We start from the raw sequence: 24,624 nt of genomic DNA, 5'->3' as shown, positions 1-24,624 counted from the left end.
TACTAAAGATGAAGCATTAGAAAAATTCATCACGTTTTCAAAAGTAATCCAAAACAAAAAAGGTTACTCTATTTCTAGTGTTAGGAGTAATCATGGTACTGAATTTGAAAATCTTGGATTTACTGATTTTTGTAATTCTAATGGTATTAGCCATAATTTTGCATCACCTAGAACCCCTCAACAAAATGGAGTTGTTGAGAGGAAAAATTAAACTTTAGAAGAAATGGTTAGAACTATGCTTTGTGAAAACAATTTGCCAAAATATTTTTGGGCAGAAGCCACAAATACTACTTGTTATGTTATAACCGAGTAATGATTAGGTCAATTTTAAAGAAAACTCCATATGAACTTTTCAAAAATAAAAAGCCTAACATTAGTTATTTTCAACCTTTTGTATGTAAATTTTTTGTTTTAAACAATGGTAAAGACAATCTTGGAAAATTTGATGCTAAAAGTGATGAAGGAATTTTTCTAGGTTATTCCTTAAATTCTAAAGCTTATCGAGTATTTAATAAAAGAACTTAAAGTGGTAGAAAAGTCTATACATTTTGTTTTCGATTATTATCCCCTTCCGAGGAAGGATTCTTGTGTGAATGATGATGTAGGTATTATAAACACACATGATGTTAGACATGACATTGGAGAACCATCATCAAAGAAAGAAGTAAAAGATGATGAAACTCACGATGTTCTTGAGAATCCAACCATTTAAGAAAGGGAAGTCTCTTACCCAAGAGAATACAACTATATCAAGGATGGTGAAATTATAGGTGATCCATCTAAAGGGGTAACAACTCGATCTTCTCTTAGAAATATATGTAATTATGTTGCATTTATCTCATGCATAGAGCCTAAGAATATTCAAGAAGCATTAAAAGATGAAAATTGGATTATGGCTATGCAAGAATAGTTAAATCAATTTGAGAGAAGTAAAGTATGAACATTAGTTGAAAGGCCTAGTAATAAATCTATTGTAGGTACTAGATGAGTATTTAGGAATAAGCTTGATGAAAGTGGTAATATAGTGAGGAACAAAGCTAGACTTGTTGCTCAAGGCTATACTCAAGAAGAGGGCATAAACTATGATGAAACATACGCTCCCGTAGCTAGAATAGAAGCAATAAGAATGTTATTAGCATTTGCATGTTTCAATGAATTTAAATTATATCAAATGGATGTTAAAAGTGCATTTTTAAATGGTTTTCTAAAAGAAGAAGTGTATGTGGAACAACCTCCTGGTTTTGAAGATTCAAAATTTTCAAATCATGTTTTTAAATTGACAAAAGCATTATATGGTTTAAAACAAGCTCCTAGAGCTTGGTACTAAAGATTGTCAAACTTTTTAATAGAAAAAGTTTTTCAAAATGAAAGATTGACACTACATTGTTTTTAAAGCAAAAAGGTAAAGATTTATTAGTAGTTCAAATTTATGTTAATGATATAATATTTGGTTCTACTAATGATGCTCTTTGCCAATAATTTTCTAAGTTAATGCAGAGTGGATTCGAGATAAGCATGATGGGGGAGCTCTCATTTTTCTTGGGACTCCAAATCAAGCAAAAAAAAGATGGCATCTTCATCAATCAAGCAAAATACGTCAAGGATATGCTCAAAAAGTTTGGATTGGAAGATGAAAAACCCCAAGCCACTCCAATAAGCTCATCTACAAAGCTTGACAAAGATGAAGAAGGTAAATGTGTAGATGTTAAATTATATAGGTCTATGATTAGCTCTTTGCTTTATCTAACCACAAGTAGATCGGACATTATGTTTAGTGTTTGCTAATGTGCTAGATTTCAATCATGCCCTAAGGAATCACATCTAAAAGCCATTAAGAGAATCTTTAGATACCATAAGGACACTCCTAATTTAGGACTTTGGTATCCTAGAGACTCTAGTTTTAGCTTGCATGTCTTCTCTGATGCGGATTATAGAGGATGCAAAATAGATAGGAAAAGCACCTCTGGTACTTGTCAATTCCTAGGAAATATGTTGATTTCTTGGTTTTCAAAGAAATAAAATTGTGTTACATTATCTACCACTGAAGCGGAATATATTTCAGTCGGTAGTTGTTGTGAACAAGTTTTATGGATTAAACAACTTTTAGATTATGGAATTGACGTTGGTACCATACCTATCATGTGTGATAATACTAGTGCTATTTGTCTCACTAAAAATCCCATCCAACATTCTAGAACTAAGCACATTGAAATAAGACATAATTTCATTAGAGATCATGTCACTAAAGGAGATATAGTTCTAGAATATGTTGATATTTTGCATCAATTAGCGGATATTTTTACAAAACCTTTTGATATAGAAAGATTTTGGACACTTAGGAGAGAATTAAGTTTAACTGACCTATCTTCTCTTAGTGTTTAAAATAATTTTAGCACTTTTAATTAGAATAAAAAATGCTTATAATAATAACACTTTTGATTGCATTCTTTGCTAATAGTTAGGGGGAGTTTATGATCTTTAGTGAAAATTAATAATAAGTTCAAATAAAATTTAAGGATAGATTTGATTGATTGAACATTGTTAATTTTTTATATATGAGTTGTCAATACCACTAGAGCTAATTAATTTAGCATTTTGAGTGTTTAAATACAGATTTTGACATTTTTGGGCATAATGTATCGATACATATGTATCGATACACCCTCTCTATGTATCGATACACTATGATAGTGTACCGATGTATTCCTTGAATATGTATCGATACACTCTGTAGTGTACCGATACACTCGTCGGGTTTTAGGCTTAAAATCCTTTAAAAACTTCATTTGGCCGAAAATCCCAAATATATCCTTTTGCTCGTCGTTTCCCCTCTCCTCTCTACCAAAACACTACATTGCTCAAATCCTTTGATTTCAAGTCGAAATCCAACTTTTTCAACTCCTAAACCTGCTAGCAATCATTAAATCGTGCAAACAACATCCAATCTCTCTTAATCCGAATTTTCAAGGTAAATTTTTCTAAGACCACTATTTTATTAATTTTAAACATAGAACTAGTTTTAATTAGTTCCAGGTTGAATTATATATCAGGCATTTGTTAAATTATAGTCTAGAACTATAATATTCAACTAATTTCTTAAAAACAACACTATTTTTCAAAAAAAAAATCCGAAATTAATAAATAAAAAAAATTTTGATTTTAAAATTGTTGTTTTTGATTTAATTATGTTGTTTTCATGAAAAACTATATGTATTATAATTTTTCAAAAATTGTTTTTCAAATAGTTTTCAAAAATTGCCCATTAGGATTAAGTTAGAGAACCTTAAATATTGCAGACTCATTGTAACATCCTCAATACCAGGTTAGTGACCAAATTGTAAAATTTCAGGAATTGGTGATTAAAGTGGGATAATTGAATAGTTCAATGATTTATTGGAAATATGATGAAGGTTATTTAGTAATTATTGAATTAAGTAGAGGGTAAAATAGTCAATTGATATGGAAGATTTTTATATTCCTTTTATAAGATAAGGAACTACGTGGGAAAAGAGAGAATTATCCAGAGTCTTCTTTCTTCTTCTTCTTCCTCCCATATCTCAAAGCTCAAAGGTGAGTTTCTTTATTTATGGATTAATTGTTGATTTTAAGGTTGGGTTTTGATGATTAGATGATAACTAAGCTTAAGGAAAGCTTAAGTTATCTTAAAATCAAAGTATGATGGAGTTAGGAGGGATTAAAGATTTGATGTTCTTGGGTGAAATCTTGAAATACAGTTCATAACTGAAGTTGGAAGTTAAATTTAACTTGTCAAGGGTCTAATTAAGAAGTTAGAAGCCATAGAATGTGAATTAAAATATATTGCAAAGTTGGTTTAATTCCTGAGTTACATATGAGGAATAAAATTTTGAAGTTAAAGATGGTTTATATGGGTATAAATTGGTTTAAGCATGTGTATAGGAGTTGAGAACATGAAAGGGGATGAAAGATGAAGCATTTGAGTTGATTTGAGTAGATTTTCGGGATTTAAAATGAATTCTGGGCGATGTGCATCGATGCACATTCAAGGGTGCACCGATGCATCAAGGGTAAATTTTCAGAATTTATACAGAGTGTATCGATGCACAGGGAGTGCATCGATGCACCCATATTAATGGAAACATTGAATGTAATTGGTGCATCGATGCATAAGGAGTGCATCGATGCATCCCCTTAAAATGAAAACATCGAAGGTGATTGGTGCATCGATGCACTGTTGAATGCATCGATGCACTTCAAGGGAAATAGAATTATACCTTTCTTTTGGTCTAAGAAATGATAGATTAGTGTATATCAATTGGATACTAATATGTATCAATGTATGATTATATAGATATCGAGCACGAACAAGTCCCGGAACGATTATCAAGTCAAGATTCAATCGAAAGAAAGGAAATCATAAAGTGGATTGGATCTTAGTGAGGCTCAGGTGAGTGTATAGTAGTTAGTTTATGGTGCTAAATGGAAACAAGACTTGTGATAAGTCTATTTCCTATGTTAGAATGCATGAATATATGATTATAAGTATATGAATGACATGAATTGTATGTATGCTGGATTATATGTGTTAACATGTTTTTGATTGTGAGGATATGAGAAGTATGTGCTATGTGATGTATATATATGAACATATGAGAAATTGAACTATATGACATGTTATATGTGAACCTGAGAAAACAAAGTATAAGATATGGGCTATGTAATCTTATGAGAATATGAAAAGAAGCTATGTGATTACATGTATATGTGAAAGAAGCTATGAGCTTATATGACATGTGATATGATAAAGTGAAAATGCCCATGTTATATGATACGAGAGCTATAGGTATAGTTGGCATGCCAACAGTCGAGGGTCTACGCGGTCCTTCGGGACATACAGTGATCTTTCGGGATATTTTATAGGTCATTCGGGACAAAATTTCATAGCCCCTAGTGGGACCCCTACGAGCTGTGATGACAGCATAGTGCACAACCTCAATAGACTCACATATCTACAGTTCTCACAAGTGTACATGGGCTAATAAGAGATAACATTGAATACAATGTATGTGATAAATATATGTGTTTTGTGACATGAATTATATGATATGATATGTGTGTGTTAATGATTATTGTATATGTTATAAGATATATGATATGAACATAATAGAAATGTGAACGATAATAATATGATAATGATAGATTAGAAGATAATTATATGCATGTGTGGATTTGATATATGAATGGATATATGTTTGGGTATAAGGTGATAGCAGTAATTGTTCATGTATGATTACAAGCTATAGTTTATATTTTATGTTTATTGCCTCACTAAGTCATCAACTTAGCGTGTGATTGTTTCACACGTAGGTTAACGAAGTTAGAAGAGTAAAGAGCAATGTGGAGAAAGACAGGTCAGTTCTCCTTACCAAATGTCAGATCAGAAGAAATGTGAATAATATGTATTTTAATACATAAAGTTATAGTTAGCATGTATTCAAAATAATATATTGTATAAGCTCTGAATAGTTTCATAAAGGTTTTGAATAAATTATAAGTAATAATAAATTTTAAATTACTCACTATTTTATACAAGTTAAGGTTTTTGAAAAGTCAATGTGACGCTTCGGACTCGGATCCGGGTCGGATACGGGTTGGGGGTGTTACACTCATATTGAGTTTTGGGGATTGATTATATTACATATATGTGTTTCAAATTTGCAGGTAACCTTAACCATGTCTCACTCTAAACGCCCTAGGTCATCCTCTAGTCGGTCTTCAAACCAACCTCAAAACTGAACTCCTATTCAACCTCCCAATCCAAATCCAAACCTGAACAAACTGGAAATGACCATTCTAAACTCCTATTTTAATGAACCTGATCATAGAGAAAATCTCTACCATAGGTAACATAATTTATTTCAGTCATATAAAATCTGGGAAGAGCGTATCCCCTCAATCCAAGCTATGTTTGATATGAAATTTCAATATCTTCCTACCCTTAAATCCTAGAAATTTGATAAACTCTTTCACCTCAAACCTATCGTTTATCACCAACTAGTCTGCATTTTCTATTCTAATGTGGTATGTGTTCAAAACGAGTCTCGTACTGAAACCATAGGTATTCGGTCTTATCTCTTAGGCCAATTTGTTTACATTGACACCGACACAATCGCTTCCACCTTTGGCTTAGATAACGCGGGTCTAGATAATGAAAGAGAAATTATGGCTACTCCCTATAAAGCAAAAGCTAGTGCAAGTACACTTTTAACCTATCACGAGTGTTTTCTTCACTTAATCATCTCTTGGTGGTTTAGACCATCCGGAGGTAAATTTTCTACGCTTATAGTACTAGACCTTTGGTGGATACATTGTATCCAAAATAAAAAGAAAATAAATCTGTCACAAATCATCTTTGGTGAGCTAGTAGAAACCGTGAACAATGTACCATCTAAATATGTTGAAACCTTAGTTTACGGTTGTTTTCTTAGCAACTTGTTTATCAAATCCAACCTTAGAGTCACGCTTGATGTTCCCATCCCTCTCAAGAACACAATAAATTACACATCCTTAAAGAAATCGGGATGGTCCGGGGACAAGGATCAATGGGTTCGATCCACCGAGAAAACACCGAGAGCTAGCTCTTCACGAGCTCCTCCAGCACCGGCAGCGAACGATGATCCAAAGCTTGAACAACTCATGTGCTATATAGATGATCACGTACCCGAAGACGAGCCGGCACAACAAGAGAGTCAGATGCCTCCATACTTCCGATCGTTTATGGAGAATCTTGACATGAGGTTTGCATCAATCGGGTCCCATTTAACTACTAACAACGAAGCGATGAATCATCGATTCGATGCTATGGACGAAAGGGTCGACGTGCTAACACGTGATGTGGCCAATATATGGGCACATTTATCACCTCCTGATCCACCGATGGACGATTAGACCGTTCTTGCTTAGTTTTGGTTATTGAACTTAGAACTTATTATTATTGTTAAAACATTTTGGATGTTTTTGGATTGATATATTTTGGATGTTTGAATGTTTGAATTTAATATTAGGTTTGAACTTGAATGCTTATATATATATTTGTTTTGATTGTTTGAACTTGGTTTGATTAATTTATATTGATTTTATTAATTTTTGCATTATTTTAGAAATAATATGACCAATTACCATTACGCATTATTTATGAATATTGATTATGAACTAATGGCTAAACCTTTCTCTTGATTGTGATCTTAGCAGCTTAAGCTTTATCTAAATATCAATTGGCTAATTTTTTATAATCTTGTTTAAAAACGTTTTATAGTCTTTTTGATTTAACAAAAAGGGGGAGAATATAGTAAGGGGGAGTTAGGGGAGTACTTTTCAAAATTGAGTTCAAAAATGAATTTCAAAGAAAAATCATAAAATTACTAAAATGTTTTGTTATATCAAAAATGGAGAGATTGTTGAAAATATTTTGATGTTTCGATATAAAAAAGTGGGTGTTATTGAATTTTAATATTTTATAATCATTTTTAAAGTATATTCGAATAAATTATTCGAATATCAAAATAATATTCCAAGTTTTTCAAATGTCAATTTCAATCCTTACGTAAGTGTAAAATTGTGTATGGGTCTTAAAATATTTTTCAAACAATTTTTACAAAGTATTTCGAACCATAATCGGGCCAAAAATAATTTTTATTAAGGGATGTACCGATACACTCTTGGATGTATCGTTACATACCAAACATCGAATGCATTTTGTGTATCGATACACAGCTAATGCATCGATACACTCCTGGCTCTGAGAAACATCGAATGTAATTAGTGTACCGATATATTAGGTCAACCAACAGTCGAAATATTTGAATTTTAGACTGAGTGTACCGATACACCTACACTCCCAACTGAATTTTTAAATGATAATTACACCATAATGGCTCTATTGACTTCACCAATGATCCCCAATGTTCAGAAGTGATCCAAGGTGTATTTAAACAAGCTCAGCAGCCATTGATCAACAATAAGAAACGAGAATTGCTAGAGAATCAAAGAGAAAACATCAAACCTCAAGTTTGAGCACTTTCAAGCCTATTTCATTCAATATTCATTTTTTGCTTTCAAGAACACTACTTGTACTCAATTATATTCATTCTTGAGTGTTGTTTCTTTGTTCTAGAATTGTACAAACATTTTACCTTGTAAGGTTTTTCTGAAAGTTTACGACATTTGTATTTTTCTCTTTGGGAGAGAGTGTTCTCAAGAATGTGGGGTATAATTCCTGAGGGAATTGTAAGGTTACTCTTTGTCCTCAAAAGAGAAAACAAATTAGTGAATTTTTTAGAAAATACTTAGTGTGGATAGCTAAGGTAGTGGACGTAGACTTTGGTTGAGAAAATCGAACCACTCTAAATTGCTGTGCAAATATTTTCTATTTTCTGCAAAAGCTTCCACCAAAATTTTAAATGTCAATTCACCCCCTCTTGGCCAATTCGTCGATCGATTAACTCAACATGTAACATTTTCAGTAAACATATAATATTTTGAGGGCTATCTATGAGATTATTCCATTTTTATTATAATCACAAATCCCTACCTTTATTCTAACATTCAGACGCGCCTCCCCTATTTATTTTCCTTCTTCCTTCGTTTTCCCTTCTTCCTTTGTTGTTTCACGAACGCTGTCGCTCATCCACAATCGTTGCTTCGCCCCGTTCTTATTGATCTAAGGTAAGTAGGTCACCATTCATCGTTCAAAAGCTTCCATGTTGTGACCCCAACCCTTGTCGTCGACTGGCTCTCATCCATTGCCGTCGTGGGTCGTGTTGCAGTCAAAATTACCCCTAAGGACGTCCCCGAAACATCCCAGATAAGCTTTGACCGTCCCCCAATAGAACTAAATATAGAAGATAACTTAAGTGAATACCATGAGCTTCAATGGATTTTTGTTCATCGGTTTCTAAATATTTTCTAAAAATATGTAGAATTTTAAATTTCAACTAGATTCTATTTGATAAACGACTAAAAACTAAATTAGTTCAAAATTAAAATTTTAAATGAATTAATATTTTTAAATACATTTGATAATTTAAAATAAAAATAATTTGATAAAAAAAAGTTAATAAAAAGTATTTATCTAAAATATAGATAAACACCTATTTATCAAACAATATCTAATTTAAATATAAAAATAATTATTTTAAATTATAAAAATGAAAATTATATAAATAAGATTTGATAAGAATTATTGTGATTCTTTAAACATAAAGGATTAGGAAAAGTCCACATAACACCATAAGAGGTGGGACCCCAAACGTGTCAGCGACTCAAATCATGACTCCACCGAGTTTGCAAAGAGTCACTTGCCTCCAAAACGGAAGATTCCTTAGAATATTCCGTTCTAACCTGTTCTTCACTCGAAACTCGGATAAAGCCACCCCTCTTTCCTATATAAATCAATCTATCTCCTTCCACAATTTCAAAATTCTCTTAAAGAGCGATTACCACTAAAAAAAATCATGATTTATTCCTCTATCTCTTAATCAGAGCAAGAACATCTCTTACACAAATTCGATATCTTTAAGGTCCAAGACAGAGACAAACGTGGTCGTAAAGTTCTTCTCATCATCGGTAAATACTTTCCTGGTAAAGAAACAAGTATATTGTGTGTTTTGTTTTGTGTTTTTTTTTTGGGAAATCGATTCTCTGTATGTTAAGCTAATTCGGCTTTTTTTGTTCCTTTTTAAATATTGATAGCCCTGGGTCGTGGGTTGGTGCAGTCAAAATTACCCTGGGGACGTCCCCGGATAAGTTTTGATCGTCCCCCAATTCGATCAGCCGTATCCTGTCACCGTGGCACGTCTCTGATACGTACCCCAATCGTTCTCGAATCGTCCCCGTACAAAAAACATATCGGGTACTTAAAACGGGCCTCTTTTGTGTCCCCGTGCTTCTTAGATTTTCCAAATCCAACAACACCGAGATGGAGAATGTCAGCTTAGAATAACTTACTGCGAAATTTATGCATATTTTCATTTTTGATTTGTAATTGAGGTGTATTTGTATTATGGGTATAGTACATAAATAATTTCGATTATAGAGTGTTGTTTTATTGAATTCATCGACTATTAAAAATTATAAAATAGTCTCTCGACTATAGAGTTTTGTTGAGTCATAACTATTAATAGTTACAAAATAGTCACTCGACTATTCATATATTCTAAACTCGTCCTTTTCGATTAAAAATTGGCGACCGTCTGAACTGAATGTTAACCTACTAATTGAGATATATTATAATAAAATCATATTTTAATAATGTTTAGTGACACCATCGTTGCTTTCAAGCAGTTGCTTGATGGCATAATATTTCAAGTATTGACTCAACGACATAATATAAACGGAGAGTTAATTCAAAAAATATAACTTAAATAGTTTTGGAATTAGATTTTATCATATCTCAGTTAATATGTTAACTTTCAACTCAGATAACCGTCAATTTTTTAACGGAAAAGGACAACCTTAAAATATATGAATAGTCTAATGATCATTTTGTAACTTTTAATAATCTAAGAATTCAACAAAGCAACACCCTATTATTTAAGTATCATTTATGTACTTTAAGCTAGTAAAAAAATAACGATAATTACAGTACACTGTGCCGATATACAAACTTTCATTTTTTTCTAAAAGCCATGTTCCGCTATATATAACTTTGCTTCGATTAAAATAGAAGTAATGTAATAAAAAGGATGGCGAAGCAACAATTAAGGGAATTTGGTCTAGTGGTATGATTCTCGCTTAGGGTGTGAGAGGTTCCGAGTTTAATTCTCTGAATGCCCCGTTTTGTGATCCATTTTTCATTTGGTTCTTGTTTCGTTCAATGACTGTTACATTCTTTAAAAACAGTTTATTTATTATTTATGCTGATTTGATTTAGAGTTGAGTATTATTTAAAAAAAGACATAATACAAATAAATATCCCTAACGTTTGATCATATATATAATTTTGCCCGTATTATTATTTTTTTGGAATATTTGACCTCCCCACGTTTTATTTTAGGTCAAAAAGTACCCTCGTTGGATGAAGATCGTTAGTCAACTGAAAGTCAACGCCTGAAGCTAACTCGGCAAGAACATGTGGAGGGAGATGCTGACGTAACACGTCCATATCATAATAGACGATTATGTGACAGAACCACGTAGACTAAATACTGACGTGGTATGTACACGTGTGATATCATGTCAGTAATTTTTTAAAAAAATTAATTAATAATAAATAATATTTTTTTACTAAATTAATAACTACTAATCATATGTTGCCACGTGACATATGTATTTTTTATTAAATTAAGAAAAAAAGGCACTCCACAAAATTTTGCAATCAATAAGATTTGAACCTAAGTCTAATGGATGGAAGGCTTGATGCCTAACCACCAGGCCAGTCACTAGTTGTTTAATTTTAGTCTAATAACATTATTTAAGGTATATTATAGCCAATAAAACTCATGATATCTGGATATCAACTCAACTCCAACTCACCTCAACACACCCACTTTCCAGTTTCAACAACTTTTAATCTCACCCGAGTTCACCGCTTCGATCACGACACTCGAAAGCTCAACTTCCAATGCAAAACGAACACCGTGAGAGATTACCAAAGCTTCAATAAGACATGCAGAACGTGGCACAGAAACTTGGAACGCTCGACCTGCCAGAACTATGTCGAAGTACCATGCTAATAACCGGCGGAGTAGGTGTACGTGGACAACACCTGTATGAGCAAGTCGACGTCTGACAGACAAAGCTTCACGATCGAGTGACTCTCCAACCAAATATACACACTTGAGGAAGTGCGTGTAGTCGCGATATGAAGAGCCACAATCGTGATGTCTGTAGCGATGCCGATGAATGTAGAACCAACCATTTATAACTGGTCTCACTGAATAGGAACCGGAAAAGTGTCCACTCCAAATAAGCTCATCAAAATGGACGGAGGAGATTAAGCAATGCAAAATCTCATTTGTATCGGAGTTTCAACACACTCATCACCATGCATGTCAATGTCTTCAACACGTTGATGATGATCCGCATGCAAAAGCTTACCCTTCACCTTCTATAAATAAATCATCACTTTTCGTTCCATTATGATCATGCACTGAAAAACACAGCTCAAAATAGTATAGTATAGCCATGGTGACGAGTAGGTCTTTTCTTGTAGTTTTGCTCTTTTCTCTCGTGCTTTCTTTCGGCTTCCTTTGCTCCGCCGATGATCTTTCCGGCAAAAGATTCGAGGAGGATCCAGCTCAGGAGAGGTTTCAGGACTGCCAGAGGCGATGCCAATGGGAGACTCGTGGAGAAAGGGAGCAAGATCAGTGCGAACAACGATGTGAAAGGCAGTTTAAGCATGAACAAAGGGAGCAAGAAGAGGAGGAACGGTGGAGCCACCGTGATCCAAATCTTGAAGATCCTCGGATGAGGTTCGACGAGTGCCGGGAATGGTGCTATCAGTAAGGAAAAAGGCAGCAGCCACAATGCCAGCAACAATGCCGGAGAGAATTCCAGGAACTCCAGGAATGTCAACAGAGTTGCTAGCAAGAAGAACAAAGGCCTGAAATGAAGCAACAGTGTTTGAGACAATGCCGGGAGAAGCTCGATGAACAGCCATTGAGAAAAGGAGGTTAGGCGTCAATATACCTTAAATAATTTTATTAGCCTAATGTTAACAACTAAGTGATTTAGCTTGGTCGTTAGGTGTTAAGCCTTCCATCCCTAAGACCCAGGTTTAAATCCCATGAGTTTCAAAATTTTGTGGAGGTTTAATCCCTCCTTTCTTAATTTAATAATAAATTCATGTGCCACATGGTAACATATTGGTTTATATTAATATAGTAAAAAATAATTATTTATTATTAATTTTTTAAAAAAAATTGTTGATGTGGCATCACACGTATACATGCCCATCAACATTTAGTATATGTGGATCTGCCACATCATCGTCTACTATGATATAGACATGCCACGTCAGCATTTCCCTCCACATGTTCTTGCTGAGTTAGCTTCAGGCGTTGACCGTCAGTTGACTAACGGTTTTCATCCAACGAGTGTGCTTTTTGACCCAAAATGAAACTTGGGGAGGTCAAATGTTTCAAAAAAAACAATACGGGCAAAATTGCATATATGGTCAAATGTTAGGGGTATTTGTTTACATTATGCCTTTAAAAAAATGTGAGTAATCCGATCTCACTCTACAACTATACTTTTATTTTAAAATAATCAAACAGAAAAAGGATCAAAATGGTTTATTATCAACAAATTTTAAGACTTCGTTGCTTTAATTTTATATATTTTTTTTAAAAAAATACTCATAATTTTAAAAAATATGGGTGGGAGATATTACCCTTTAAAGATTCTTTAAATATATATATATATATATACTTTGAGAGAGCTAATGGTGTAGTCGAAGGCAATGGCGGACCTATGTAGCTTAAGAGGTAGCAGTTGCATATTCATTTTCTTTAAAAAAAATGTCAACACTTAATATATTATATCAAGACTTAAAAATTTTGCACATCTTTTCTTTTATTCTTCTGCATACCTTTTTTTTAAAAATTTGTGCTCAAATAACGTGAATAGGAAGTTAATATTAAGTGTCAACCTTTTATTCTATATTTTTAAATTAAAAAACTATTGATTAAAATAATATATATCATTTTTAACCATTCATTTCACATATTATTAAAGTTTCTGTTTTGTGTATTATTTCAAACCTACACAGGCTCTAACTCCACTGATACTTAACTGTCGGTTTCTTGTTTGAGCCTAAACCAATGAATATTATAATATTTATTTTAGATCCCCATTTTTTAATTTTTAGGTCCATCATTGGTTGAAGGTCAGATGAGATTGAAGAGATAAGAAAAGAGATTGAACTGAGCCATAGCTTGTCTGAGGAACATTTCAACTCCACTAACAATGATTGCCTCGGCTCCTTTCAATAATCTTGTTTTTCTAGGTGTATAACCCTCCAAAGTTTCCTGGAAAAAAGAAAGCAAATAATTTCAACAAGATTGAACTGTGTTGCTCAGAAAAGATTTTGAATTTTATTTCAGTAGTGATGGAAGTAGGAGACCTCGGCCACCCGAATCGGGTGATCGTATTTGGATGGATGCATTCCGAGCATCTGTGATCATATACTCAAGGCAACTTTCATAATTACTACTATAATGACAACTCTCTAAGGAAACGTTCGTGTAGCTTTCAAATCCAAAAGCGGATGCAACTCATCAAGCATTAGACTAATATCTGCCAATGATGCATCAAGAGAGAAACTATCAACAGCATCAGAATCAAAATCTAAAAGTGCATGACAACTTCTGCAAATCGACAGGAGATGATAACTCCGACCTCCACTGCTACAATGACCTTATTTTCCTAATTAATTCAAAATCATCCTCATTTCTAATTTTTTAAGAGAGTTAATTCTCTACTTTTACTGTTATTGTCATTCATATTGTGTAATAATTAGTTTGTCGGTATACTTATTGAGGTGTATATATATTTTTCATTAATTTCAAAAATAATAATAATGAAAAATAAAAAAATACGTGGAAAACCGGTTCATGAGATTAAATTTAATTTATAATTTTACTTAAGTATACATATGGTACTTGAATTAGACACATTCTCTAAAATTGGTATTTAATTTATAGTTTATGAGTTTATGCATTACTTAATCTAGATTAATCGATCAATAGATCAAATACTAATATTTATATAAAAGGATAAACTATACCAAATACAATTGAACTTTAGCCGTTGTATTGTTTATACCATTGAAATTTCAATTTTGTCAATTATAACACTGAATTTTGATTTTTGTTTCAATTATACCACTAAGTCGTTAAATCGTTAATGATACAATAATATGGTTGACTCTGCAAGCATGGATGCTACATAGAAATGACATCATTTTAATAGGAAAAATTGAGGAAAATCACAAATGCACCTGAAAGAGTTTTGGTTTTTGGTTTGGAGTTTATGGTTTATTGGTTAGGATTTTGAGAGTTTGAGGTTTAGTGATTTATGAGATTAGGGTTTTAGATTGTTGGTGTTTAGGGTTAGATTTAAGGTTTAGTGATTTTGAGGGTTTTGGGTTTTACATTTAGTGGTTTTGGGGATTTTGGAGTTTAAGGTTTATGGTTTTAGAATTTTAGAATTCGGGATTTATGGTTTATGGTTTATTAGTTTTAAAGTATTTGAGTTTTGGATTATCAATTTTGGAGTTTTGGGTTATCAGTTTTGGTTTTGGGTTTTGGGGTTTAGAATTTTAAGGTTTGGGGTATATTAGTTTAGGGTTTATGATTGTAAAGTTTGGAGTTTGAGTTCTTTTGGTTTGAGATTTAGAGTTTTAAGATTTTAGGGTTTAGAGTTTGGGTTTCAAGTTTCATGTTTAACGGTTTAGAGATATAAAAATATAAATCACAAAAATCTTGTAGAGAGGAAGAGAATAGATTAATGCAGTTGGAAATTACAATTGCTTTGTTTCATCACTTACAATCTTTTCATATGAATAGTTACATATTTTCATAAGAACAATTACATCCATTTATATGAATAGCCATGCCTTTTCATATGAATAATTACACCTAGTCATATGAAAAAAATACACATATTCACATGAATAATTCTACCTCTTAAAATTATAATATCCAACACTTAGACTTGATGGTGATCACATAACCATTAGGTAACTCGCAACTCTTTTCGACATTTGAATTGGTCTTGGTAGTTTCTAATTCCCGCTCAAAGTCAAGGGAAATGTAAGCTAACTTTTCTTCATGTCTTTCACAATTTCCCGTTCAGCAGTGGTGGTGACTTCACTGTCGTTGGTTATGACAAGATGGTTACGCCGTCGTTGGTTATGATAAGATGGTTACTCTGTCGTTGATTATGATGACTTCGATGTTGGTGGTTGAAATCATTTTTCCCAATCCTTTAGGACCTAAGTTGGTTCAAATGGTGTCGACGACAGCTCGAGCAGCTTTGATGTTGGCTTGACAGATGTTTTCTTTGTGTTTGTTGTTAACGTAAGACTCCATTTTAGAAGAGTGCGACTAATCTACCGTTACGAATGCCATTTCTAGTTTTTTGTCTTGGTGGTTGGAATTAATTCAGTGGATCGAAGGTGTTGGGAAAGAAAATAAAGAGTTTTGAAGAGTGAGATCGAAAGAGTCAAGAAAGGCAAAATGTGACACATCAGCCGATCGAGTGGGATCGAAAGAGAGCTTTGGTCAAATAAGTCAATCTAACGTGCCACATCAGTCTTTCGTTATTGGTAACGATAGCCAATGTAATTTATTATAGAACGATAAAGTTAATAATAGTTGTCACTTTTGAAACTTTAGGGCTAAAAAAGAAATTTATTCATACTTTAATGACCATTTATATAATTTACCCAAAGTTTGATTATAACCCAAATGTTCATACTTTAATGACATTTATATAATTTACCCTAACTTTTATTATAAACCAAATGGGCCACATATTTCATTCAGTCAAATCAGATTCTTTTTACGATCAAATTTTGGATTTTTAAAGCCTTCTCTTATCTTTACATTGTAAACTTATATTTAATTTTTTGAAAATAAGAATTTATCTTTAATATAATGTTTAAATTATCTAAAATTTTACTATAAATTAAAGGATATTGTACCACACTTAAAGTTACATACTTTTCAATATAACAATAATAACCATATTATCTAGTTATATTCCATAGATTAAAAGTAAGAAAAATAATTTTACCTTAATAAAAGCAAAGTAATTATTAACATCAATGAAGACTTACTATAATATAATATAATGGGATTTTAAGTTTCTACCCACCAAGCAAAATATTCACCTAATTAATGCTAGTGCTAGTGTATGCTTATATAAAAACAGGCCAGGGATCATAACCAGGAGACCAAGATAGAGAAGAGGGTGAAGCAGGAGCAGAACGTGACTGTGAAGAAGATGAACAAGAAGATGAATTGGAGGAAACACCATTGTTGTGCGATGGGTTCCTTATCATCCAAGGCACCACATCTTCAAGCAAACCTTGTTGCCCAAACCCTGTTTCCAATGATATTTCTTGAGGGGAAGTGCTTGGCAGTAGAGGCTCACTGTTGTTGATATCATTTGCTGCAGTTTGTGACGCTCCATGAGCCTGTGACTCGGATTCCGAATCAGCCTTCTTTGGTTTCTTGATCGGTGCATTATCATGGAAAGGGAAATATGGCTGGACGAAGTGTAGATGAAGGCCTTCGTAGGTGATGATTAGTGTATCTGGGTCGTCTCTCGACTTCTCCACCTGTTTTTTGGCACTGCATCTTGGGTTGGTGCATTTGTAGTAGCTCCTGTTTCATTCCAATTCAAATGAAAAACTACATACATTCGGAAACTTTTTCTATTGCTTTATGTTATCTGAGGAAGCTGACACATTCGGAAACTTTAGGACTAATATAAAATATTAATTATAATCGGAGATGTTTAATGCAATTAACTTAAAAGAAAAAAAATAAGGTATAATGTCAAAAATGTTCCTACCATTTGACTAAATAGTCACTTGGCTCCTATTCTTTTTTTGAGCTTTTTGTCCCCCAATGTTTTATTTTGAGGCAAAACAACCCCTCCGTAGATGGAAACCGTTAGTCAACAAACGGTAAACATTCTAAAATAGGGGTTGTTTTGCCCTAAAATGAAATATTGGAGGCCAAAATGTTTCAAAAGAAAAGAATAAGGTACAATGTGAGTATTTGATCAACCGTTAGGAGTATTTTTATCCTAAAATGAAACATTGTGGGGGAAAAATATTAAAAAAGAATATTAATCAAAATGATTATTTAGTGAAACGCTATGGACATTTTTTATAGACATAATGTCAAAATTAGCCCCCAATCTTTACCAAATGATCATTTTGGCCCATATTCTTTTTTGGAGTATTTTGGTCCCTAATGTTTTATTTTGGGATAAAAAGGCTCCATGAAAATTGTTAGTTAACAAACGTTTAGTGCTCCAAAATGAGGCATTTTACCTTAAAATGAAACATTGAGAGCCAAAATGCACCAGAAAAAAGAATAAGGGTCAAAGTGATTGTTCAGTCAAATATTAAGGGCATTTTTGTCCTAAAATGAAATGTTGGGGTTAAAATGTTAAAAAAAGAATAGAGGACAAAATGATGGTGGTTAATTTTGGCCTTATATCTTTTTGATATTATAGCAAAATTAAAGATGGTGAGTGGTGACGATTGAGAGAGAGGCAAAAGATAGTCACCTAGGATATGGGCTGTTTTTGATGGATTTTTGCCCATATTTCCTCCATTTATAGCCATCATCAGCCATGCCATTGCCGCAGCTTTTGATCTTTAGAGTATACTTATTCTCCATCTTACTCAAATTTCTTTCCAGCATTGAATCAATCCTGCCAAAAAGAAGAAAACATATCATTACTTCAATATCATATCAAATATTAATCATTTGCTCAAAAAAAGAACCAGAGGGAAACCAAATTAACCTGGTTTGTTCTTGTACTTGGGGTACATCCTTCCAGTTCGACACTGACAAAGAATTCTCGATATCTTGAATCCTTGGCCCTGAATACACATTGGATGACATTGTCCCTTGAGATAGAACAAAGAAAGGAGACTCGTCATCGAGAAGCTCTCTCACGAGTCCGTCGTCAGAGCTGTCGTCCTTCTGATCTTTCTCCATTAGAGTACTCTCCAAGATATAACTAAATCAAGCCGTGCATTAAAACTAAGTTGAACTAAAATAAATACCCGGGTATTGGAAGAAGAAACCCAGTGGGACAATGGATTAATTAACTCACCAGTAAGTACAAAATTTATGGTGAAAAGTGGAGCAGATGAACAAAGGAAATTGATAGGATTAGGGTTTTGTTTATGAGGATAAGTTGATGGGCTGTTGACTTTGGTAACAATATATAGCACACCTATTTCCTTGGTTGGCATTGATGTACAGAGGATGCTAGCGGTACGGTTGTTGTTTTTGAAAATGTCAAATTCGCATATATTTTAAATATTTTATTTATATTTTTTATTGATATTATATTTTTTGTCTCTCTAAAATTTTATAAATTTGTCTCATAATATAAAATTATGTATTCATTCGTGTTGATCGGGAAAATGCATAATCAATCATTAGCATGTAAAAATGGAAGAAGTAAAGGGGATATTTCATGCTTGTAGCTGCCATAGATAGTATGGTCCAACCAATAATTTAGGTTGATTGTATATAAACCGGCCGGATTTTGTCTTGTTACGTTGTTTTCATGGGATCGATGCATCTAATGGGGACCCTAGTTGCAACCAAAGCAAGGGTCAACCCTAAAGAATGATTAGAAAAATATACCCCTACGATTACTTTAGTCTTAACTTTATATCCTTTACCCAAATCATTGAAGTCTTTGGGCAGTTGAGCATAATCATTTTGCATAATCATTAACTAAAACAAGACTTTAGGTAGTGACCATAAATTCTTTTCTCAATTATTACCAAAATCAGCTATACCGTTATAGTCATAATAATGTAAACAAAATAATAATGAATGTAAAATAACAGTAAAATAAAGAACATTAAGATTTAACGTAAATAATTCTTTTGAAAAAATCACAAGTAAAAGGGATAAATTCATTATGTCGAATAAGAGTGAAACAAGATTTATGTCTAAACACGATTTAGGATTTAATCAACTTACTTTTAAACCATAATTCCTATTATCTATTTATAAGAATAATTTTATGGTTTACAAAGGAAACTTGTATAGAAATAAATAAAATCAAACTGAGTTTCCTATTCTTCACACGAGCCTAAAAGGGAAAAAAAGCTCTACACGAATTGGACTCTCCATATGGCACTATATATCCTCCTTTTAACCTCACTACAGTAAAACTGTACATTTGCGGCGTTGTTTTTTACTTATAGCGGCGTTTTTAAGCGCTGCAAAAAATACCTGCGGCGCTATGACAAACGCCGCAAAAAGCGCCGCTGAAAATAGCGTCGCTAAAGTTTGTGACGTTTGGTAACAAAAAACGCCGCAATAGGTGTTGATATTTAGCGGCATTTTTCCAACAAACGCCGCAATAGGTGTTGAGATTTAGCGGAGTTTTTCTCACAAACGCCGCAATAGGTGTTGAGATTTAGCGGCGTTTTTCCCACAAACGCCGCAATAGGTCTTGAGATTTAGCGGCGTTTTTCTCACAAACACCGCAAAAGATCTGGTATATAGCGGCATTTTTTAGAACAAACGCCGCAAAAGGTCATATCTATAGCGACGTTTTAAGATACAAACGCCGCTAATTACCTCTCTATAGCTAAAAGAAATTGATTTTGCAAATTAAAACTAATTTGTCAAATGTTGTTTTCTACTCTTTTATTACCCAAATTTAACCTGTAGCATTTTCCAATAAACTTGACATCCATAACAACAAACTTAAAATCCATAACAAGAAAAATGAAATCCATAATAATAAATCAAAGTTTACATTAACGTAAAATATAATGTAGTTCAACATTATTAACTATAATAAACAATAATATCTAAAATATTTTGCTTCTAATCTTACACATTCTTTAAAACTCTTCGTCACAATGAGGCACTTAAATTCAAAGAGATAAATCCAGTTTATATGGGAAAACAATGATGCAGAGCTAGTATCGTCCTGTCATTTCTTGCACAGATATTTTGCTTCATGAGGTCTTACTCCAATTGGCATGCCACTTGAAAAGGCCCCATCCATGGCATTGCATAACTTGGAACTAGATCTTACCAAGTTCAAGGATTGGTGGAGCAAATTTCAAAGCTTGAAATGCCAGCTGATATTAAATAATGAAAAATTAGAATCTTGAGAGCAAACATAACTTGGTAAAGAAGAGGGCAAAGTGACCCAAATTCAGTAAGATTTTCTAATTGTTGATGTGCCATTGGTCCATTGCGTTAATTTACTTTATGCAAATAAAATATAGGAACTTGACTATCCATTCAACCTTCCGTTTACAAAATGACTTTCAGAGTATTGCTCCTGACCGTTTCGGAAAGATTCCAAGTCATTGCCAGAGTTGTCTAACCGACGCTCATAAAATTAACTTGAAATGCCTTCTTTACAATAGATCCCTATATTAGTCAAAAGATGGCAGACACCCTACATTACATGACAAGGTTAGTGCCATAAATATAATCTATGCTTAAACAAAAGCCCATCATACTCTACATTCAACCTTCCGTTTACACCTAAAGTGAATCAAAATTAGCTGAAAAAAAATTATAGATACTTAAAAGAAAAGTACAAAACAAGGGCTTCTAACATTTAAGTATAACATAAGTGAGGAATGTAACTAAATTCCAGTTGAACATCAGCAGTAGAATGTTAATTAAATTCCACTTGAACAGCAGAAGTAGAATGTTGATTAAATTCCCAACCGTTCAATTCTTTACTAAGAATATGCATCCAACTATCAATATCAGGATATGGAATGATAGGTATGTAATTCATTTCATTTGACCAGAAGTGAATATAATGTTAATTAAATTACCAAATTCTTCTATAAACATATGCATCCAAACATCAATATCAAGGTAAAGAATGGCAGATTTATACTTCAATTCAATGTCCAACATGAAGCCCATATGGTGATGATACCAACAATAATGCTCTATCTCTATAATGATTCTTTCCCATAATTTAATGTACATCTTAAGCATATCAAACAAACGATTATTCCAACAAAAGCATATAAATACAATTCAATACATGATATTTATAGTTTACGAGGCAATAAATAAATACCTCAAAAGTCAGGAGGTTGAAAGCATGTATTTAACGGCGAAGAAACATCCCCAGGTTACTGTTTGGGTCCAAAATAACCTGATCATCGTCCATAACTCCTGAATCAACCCCTCCAAGTGTTTCTACCAAAAAAACAATAATGACAGGGGAAATGAAGATGCTAAAGTGAGTAAAACAACAAACAAATAAATAAAAAGCTAATCTCGCAACTCATTAAAGAAATTGAACAGATCATCAGGCGATGATAAAGATGGTAATCGACTAGTTACATGATCAGTTAACCAATCATCCATTAAACCACCAATCTCTCTCAATTGGATAATGAGCTGATCTAATTTCAACTCCAACATGTTATCACATGACTGCAATACGCAAACACTCATCAATTTTAGTCATAGAAAAATGATTACCAGAATAAGTCCAATAATGTTTTTAGGGTGCTCATAATAAACTGGAACTCTGCTATGCCCTTTCTCCAAAATTAAACTCATCAATTCCCTGCCCATAGCAAGCATGTAATGGTAGTTTATAAAATCAAATGAAAGTTGAAGTAGATATTCAAATGCCATCTTTCTTGGTAATTTACAGAAAACCATACCTGTCAAGCTTGGCATTAATATCAATTGCAAATGTTTCAGATATGGGAGTCATGGCATCTTTAGCTTTTTTCTCAGTGAGCTCAAGTGCTCCAGCTATAATTGTTGTCTCATCATGGGTCAGCTCTCCACCTTTGCCAGCCTAATAAAGGTCCAACAAAAGGATCGTAAATCTGAAAGTTATGATGAATGAAAGAAGGCATTGCACTTCAAAAGGCAAAGACACATCAAGAATTTTACAATTCAAAATGAGAGAAGTTAGAAAGTACAACAGTGATTAATTAATGGTCAAAAACAAATATTGATTTGATAAACAAAAACAACCAAGGTAATAACTAGTTATAGAAACAAGCAAATTAAACAACTATAGGGAAATGCTTGGATGCAAACCTCATTTCCATGCAAATCTACTAGGGTTTTCAACTCGGCTCTTCGAAAAAGTGCTATATGTCCATGACCCAACAGAAAGTCTAACAGCTGGAAAAAAAACAGAGAAGGTCAGCCACAAGAGCAATCTACAGGAATTACATGCTTGGTTGTCTTTCTCACTATCATAAAAGCATTACTAGCAACGTTCATCACCTTGCTTATTGGGTAGGCAACAGGAAAACATATCCAAACAAGAACTCGAACGAATGGAGCTACCTTTACACCAATTGCCAAACCATATCGAGAACAAACAGATTGTGGTATTATCTGCACAAACAGTTAAATTGCAATTAGGATTTAGGGCATTCAAAGAACTTGATTCCTTTTTTAACAGCTATAAGTAATTTCACTTTCTAAGAGCAAGTCTAAAGCCATAATGGTCGGAAAACAATTTTATAAACCAACGATTGCAACCTTATGGGAAAAAGCTGCTCAGCCAAAAGTTTAGCAAATAATATCCGAGTAACATATCAAAATTTTCATATCACAACTAATCAGTGTTTAACAAGGATTTCTAGCTCTACCGAGTTAAAAAACGCTTCAAATAAAATAAGCCAAGGTGGATACTCACCTCACCGAACAGAAGAATCAAGGTCACTGAAATCAAGATAGCACCCCAAGCTGTGTTGAGAAACGGAGGAGAAAGGGAAAGAGACGGAGATTTGAGGAGAAGAAGCATAACTATGAACCAAAATGCACACTGAAACTTTGTGTGGAGTTATGGAAAAGGCACCCGGTGCTCTCACTGCCCCTGCCATTTCTAATAGACTTCCACAAAATCTATGATTCTGCCTGAGATACCAATCCATATTGCTCAAAATCAGCAACGCATTTCAAAAAATGCTAAACAAACTCTTCCTCCGTGCTGCCAGCGTCTCAAAGTCTAAGCAGCGCCGTCTGAACCCACGATGCAAATTAGAATCAGGCTGTGCACAAACATATAAAAGCATCATCAGCAAAAGCATATCAAGATAAATGACTTTCATGATAATTTTCTGCATAAACAGCTAAACAAACTCGTCAAACTGAAACTAGTAAAAGAACAAACATGTTTAGAGTTTTCTACTTTTCTGCAACTCTTTCAAATATACATCATTTTTTACCTGAATTGAATATGGGGTGGACATGCGATTTTCCATATAATCAGTCAGACTGCCGGACACGAAGTTTGTCACATCATTATCCTCCAAACTTTCATTGAAATGATTTATTTCGCCGAGCCCACCAGTTTCTTCAGTTTGAACTTGATAATCACCGATATCATCTTGTGGGAAGTGCGAAACAAGAGTAGAACAAAATGTAGTACTAGGGTCCAATGATTTCTGAATTACACCCCTAAAAGCCTCAGAATCATTGGGGGAACTAAAAATCAATAGGTCAGATGTCTCAGGAATCAAACTCTCCCACTCAGATCCAATAGTTTCCCTTTTTCGCTCAATCTGGAAAGTGGCCGCTACTTCCACGCCATCAGATAAACCTTTTTTAGAGGACTCTTGAACTTCCTCTAATAAACCTTTTTGAGAGGCCTCTTGAACGAACGGAACAATTGCGCGAGATTTGAAGGTTGATTGAGAGACGCAATTCATTTCGATTACACAAGGTGTTGGATCACAGCCAGGGCTACCGCAATCATATTTTAAGGTCTGTGGCAGCTCGATTGCAATCCTTGATGGTTCATTATCCAGATCAAAAGAAACCTCACCCAGGGAAACTCCTGGATCAAAATTCTCCTGGACATCCACATCCGCCTCCTCGATCGTACTCACTTTAGTCCCATCTACAG

The 24,624-nt window shown here is 33.6% G+C and overlaps 2 protein-coding genes and 1 long non-coding RNA gene across 4 annotated transcripts; 1 reads left to right on the top strand and 2 right to left on the bottom strand.

The window, feature by feature from the left end:
* The first annotated feature begins 9,472 nt into the window (after positions 1-9,472).
* On the top strand, positions 9,473-10,089 carry LOC120150813. Of its 2 annotated transcripts, none has more exons than XR_005518559.1 (2): positions 9,473-9,603; positions 9,730-10,089. It is a non-coding gene; the product is annotated as an uncharacterized LOC120150813 (long non-coding RNA). The 2 variants fall into 2 exon arrangements; XR_005518560.1 differs by having other exon boundaries at positions 9,473-9,618.
* A 6,702-nt stretch (positions 10,090-16,791) lies between these two features.
* LOC120150811 (probable WRKY transcription factor 49) lies at positions 16,792-18,722 on the bottom strand. Its single transcript, XM_039163431.1, has 3 exons — positions 18,526-18,722; positions 18,286-18,432; positions 16,792-17,369 (listed from the first exon to the last, which is right to left on the bottom strand). The coding sequence occupies exons 1-3, from the start codon at positions 18,720-18,722 to the stop codon at positions 16,901-16,903; spliced, it is 813 nt and encodes a 270-aa protein (XP_039019362.1). The 3' UTR covers positions 16,792-16,900.
* Positions 18,723-22,208: 3,486 nt separating this feature from the next.
* LOC120150962 (DUF21 domain-containing protein At2g14520-like) lies at positions 22,209-24,598 on the bottom strand. The gene is made up of 8 exons (XM_039163533.1): positions 24,148-24,598; positions 23,945-24,072; positions 23,695-23,767; positions 23,413-23,522; positions 22,995-23,108; positions 22,803-22,889; positions 22,415-22,554; positions 22,209-22,314 (listed from the first exon to the last, which is right to left on the bottom strand). Exons 1-8 carry the CDS (start codon positions 24,425-24,427, stop codon positions 22,209-22,211), a joined length of 1,038 nt encoding a protein of 345 aa, XP_039019464.1. The 5' UTR covers positions 24,428-24,598.
* Positions 24,599-24,624: the final 26 nt, after the last annotated feature.

The sequence above is a fragment of the Hibiscus syriacus genome, unplaced genomic scaffold, assembly GCF_006381635.1.
Source record: "Hibiscus syriacus cultivar Baekdansim isolate YM2019G1 unplaced genomic scaffold, ASM638163v2 tig00111027_pilon, whole genome shotgun sequence".
Taxonomy (NCBI): Eukaryota; Viridiplantae; Streptophyta; class Magnoliopsida; order Malvales; family Malvaceae; genus Hibiscus; species Hibiscus syriacus.
This window is presented reverse-complemented; position numbering and strand designations above follow the sequence as displayed.

What these genes read in the sequence shown, in the direction of transcription:
- LOC120150811 (XM_039163431.1), bottom strand. Translation starts at nt 18,722, where the DNA reads ATGGAGAAAGATCAGAAGGACGACAGCTCTGACGACGGACTCGTGAGA. An exon ending in CAAGTACAAGAACAAACCAG is followed by an intron (nt 18,433 to 18,525) that starts GTTAATTTGGTT and finishes TCTTTTTGGCAG; the next exon opens with GATTGATTCAATGCTGGAAA. An exon ending in AAAAACAGCCCATATCCTAG is followed by an intron (nt 17,370 to 18,285) that starts GTGACTATCTTT and finishes GGAATGAAACAG; the next exon opens with GAGCTACTACAAATGCACCA.
- LOC120150962 (XM_039163533.1), bottom strand. Translation starts at nt 24,427, where the DNA reads ATGAATTGCGTCTCTCAATCAACCTTCAAATCTCGCGCAATTGTTCCG. An exon ending in TGATTCTTCTGTTCGGTGAG is followed by an intron (nt 23,109 to 23,412) that starts GTGAGTATCCAC and finishes CTGTTTGTGCAG; the next exon opens with ATAATACCACAATCTGTTTG. An exon ending in ATTAATGCCAAGCTTGACAG is followed by an intron (nt 22,315 to 22,414) that starts GTATGGTTTTCT and finishes TGCTATGGGCAG; the next exon opens with GGAATTGATGAGTTTAATTT.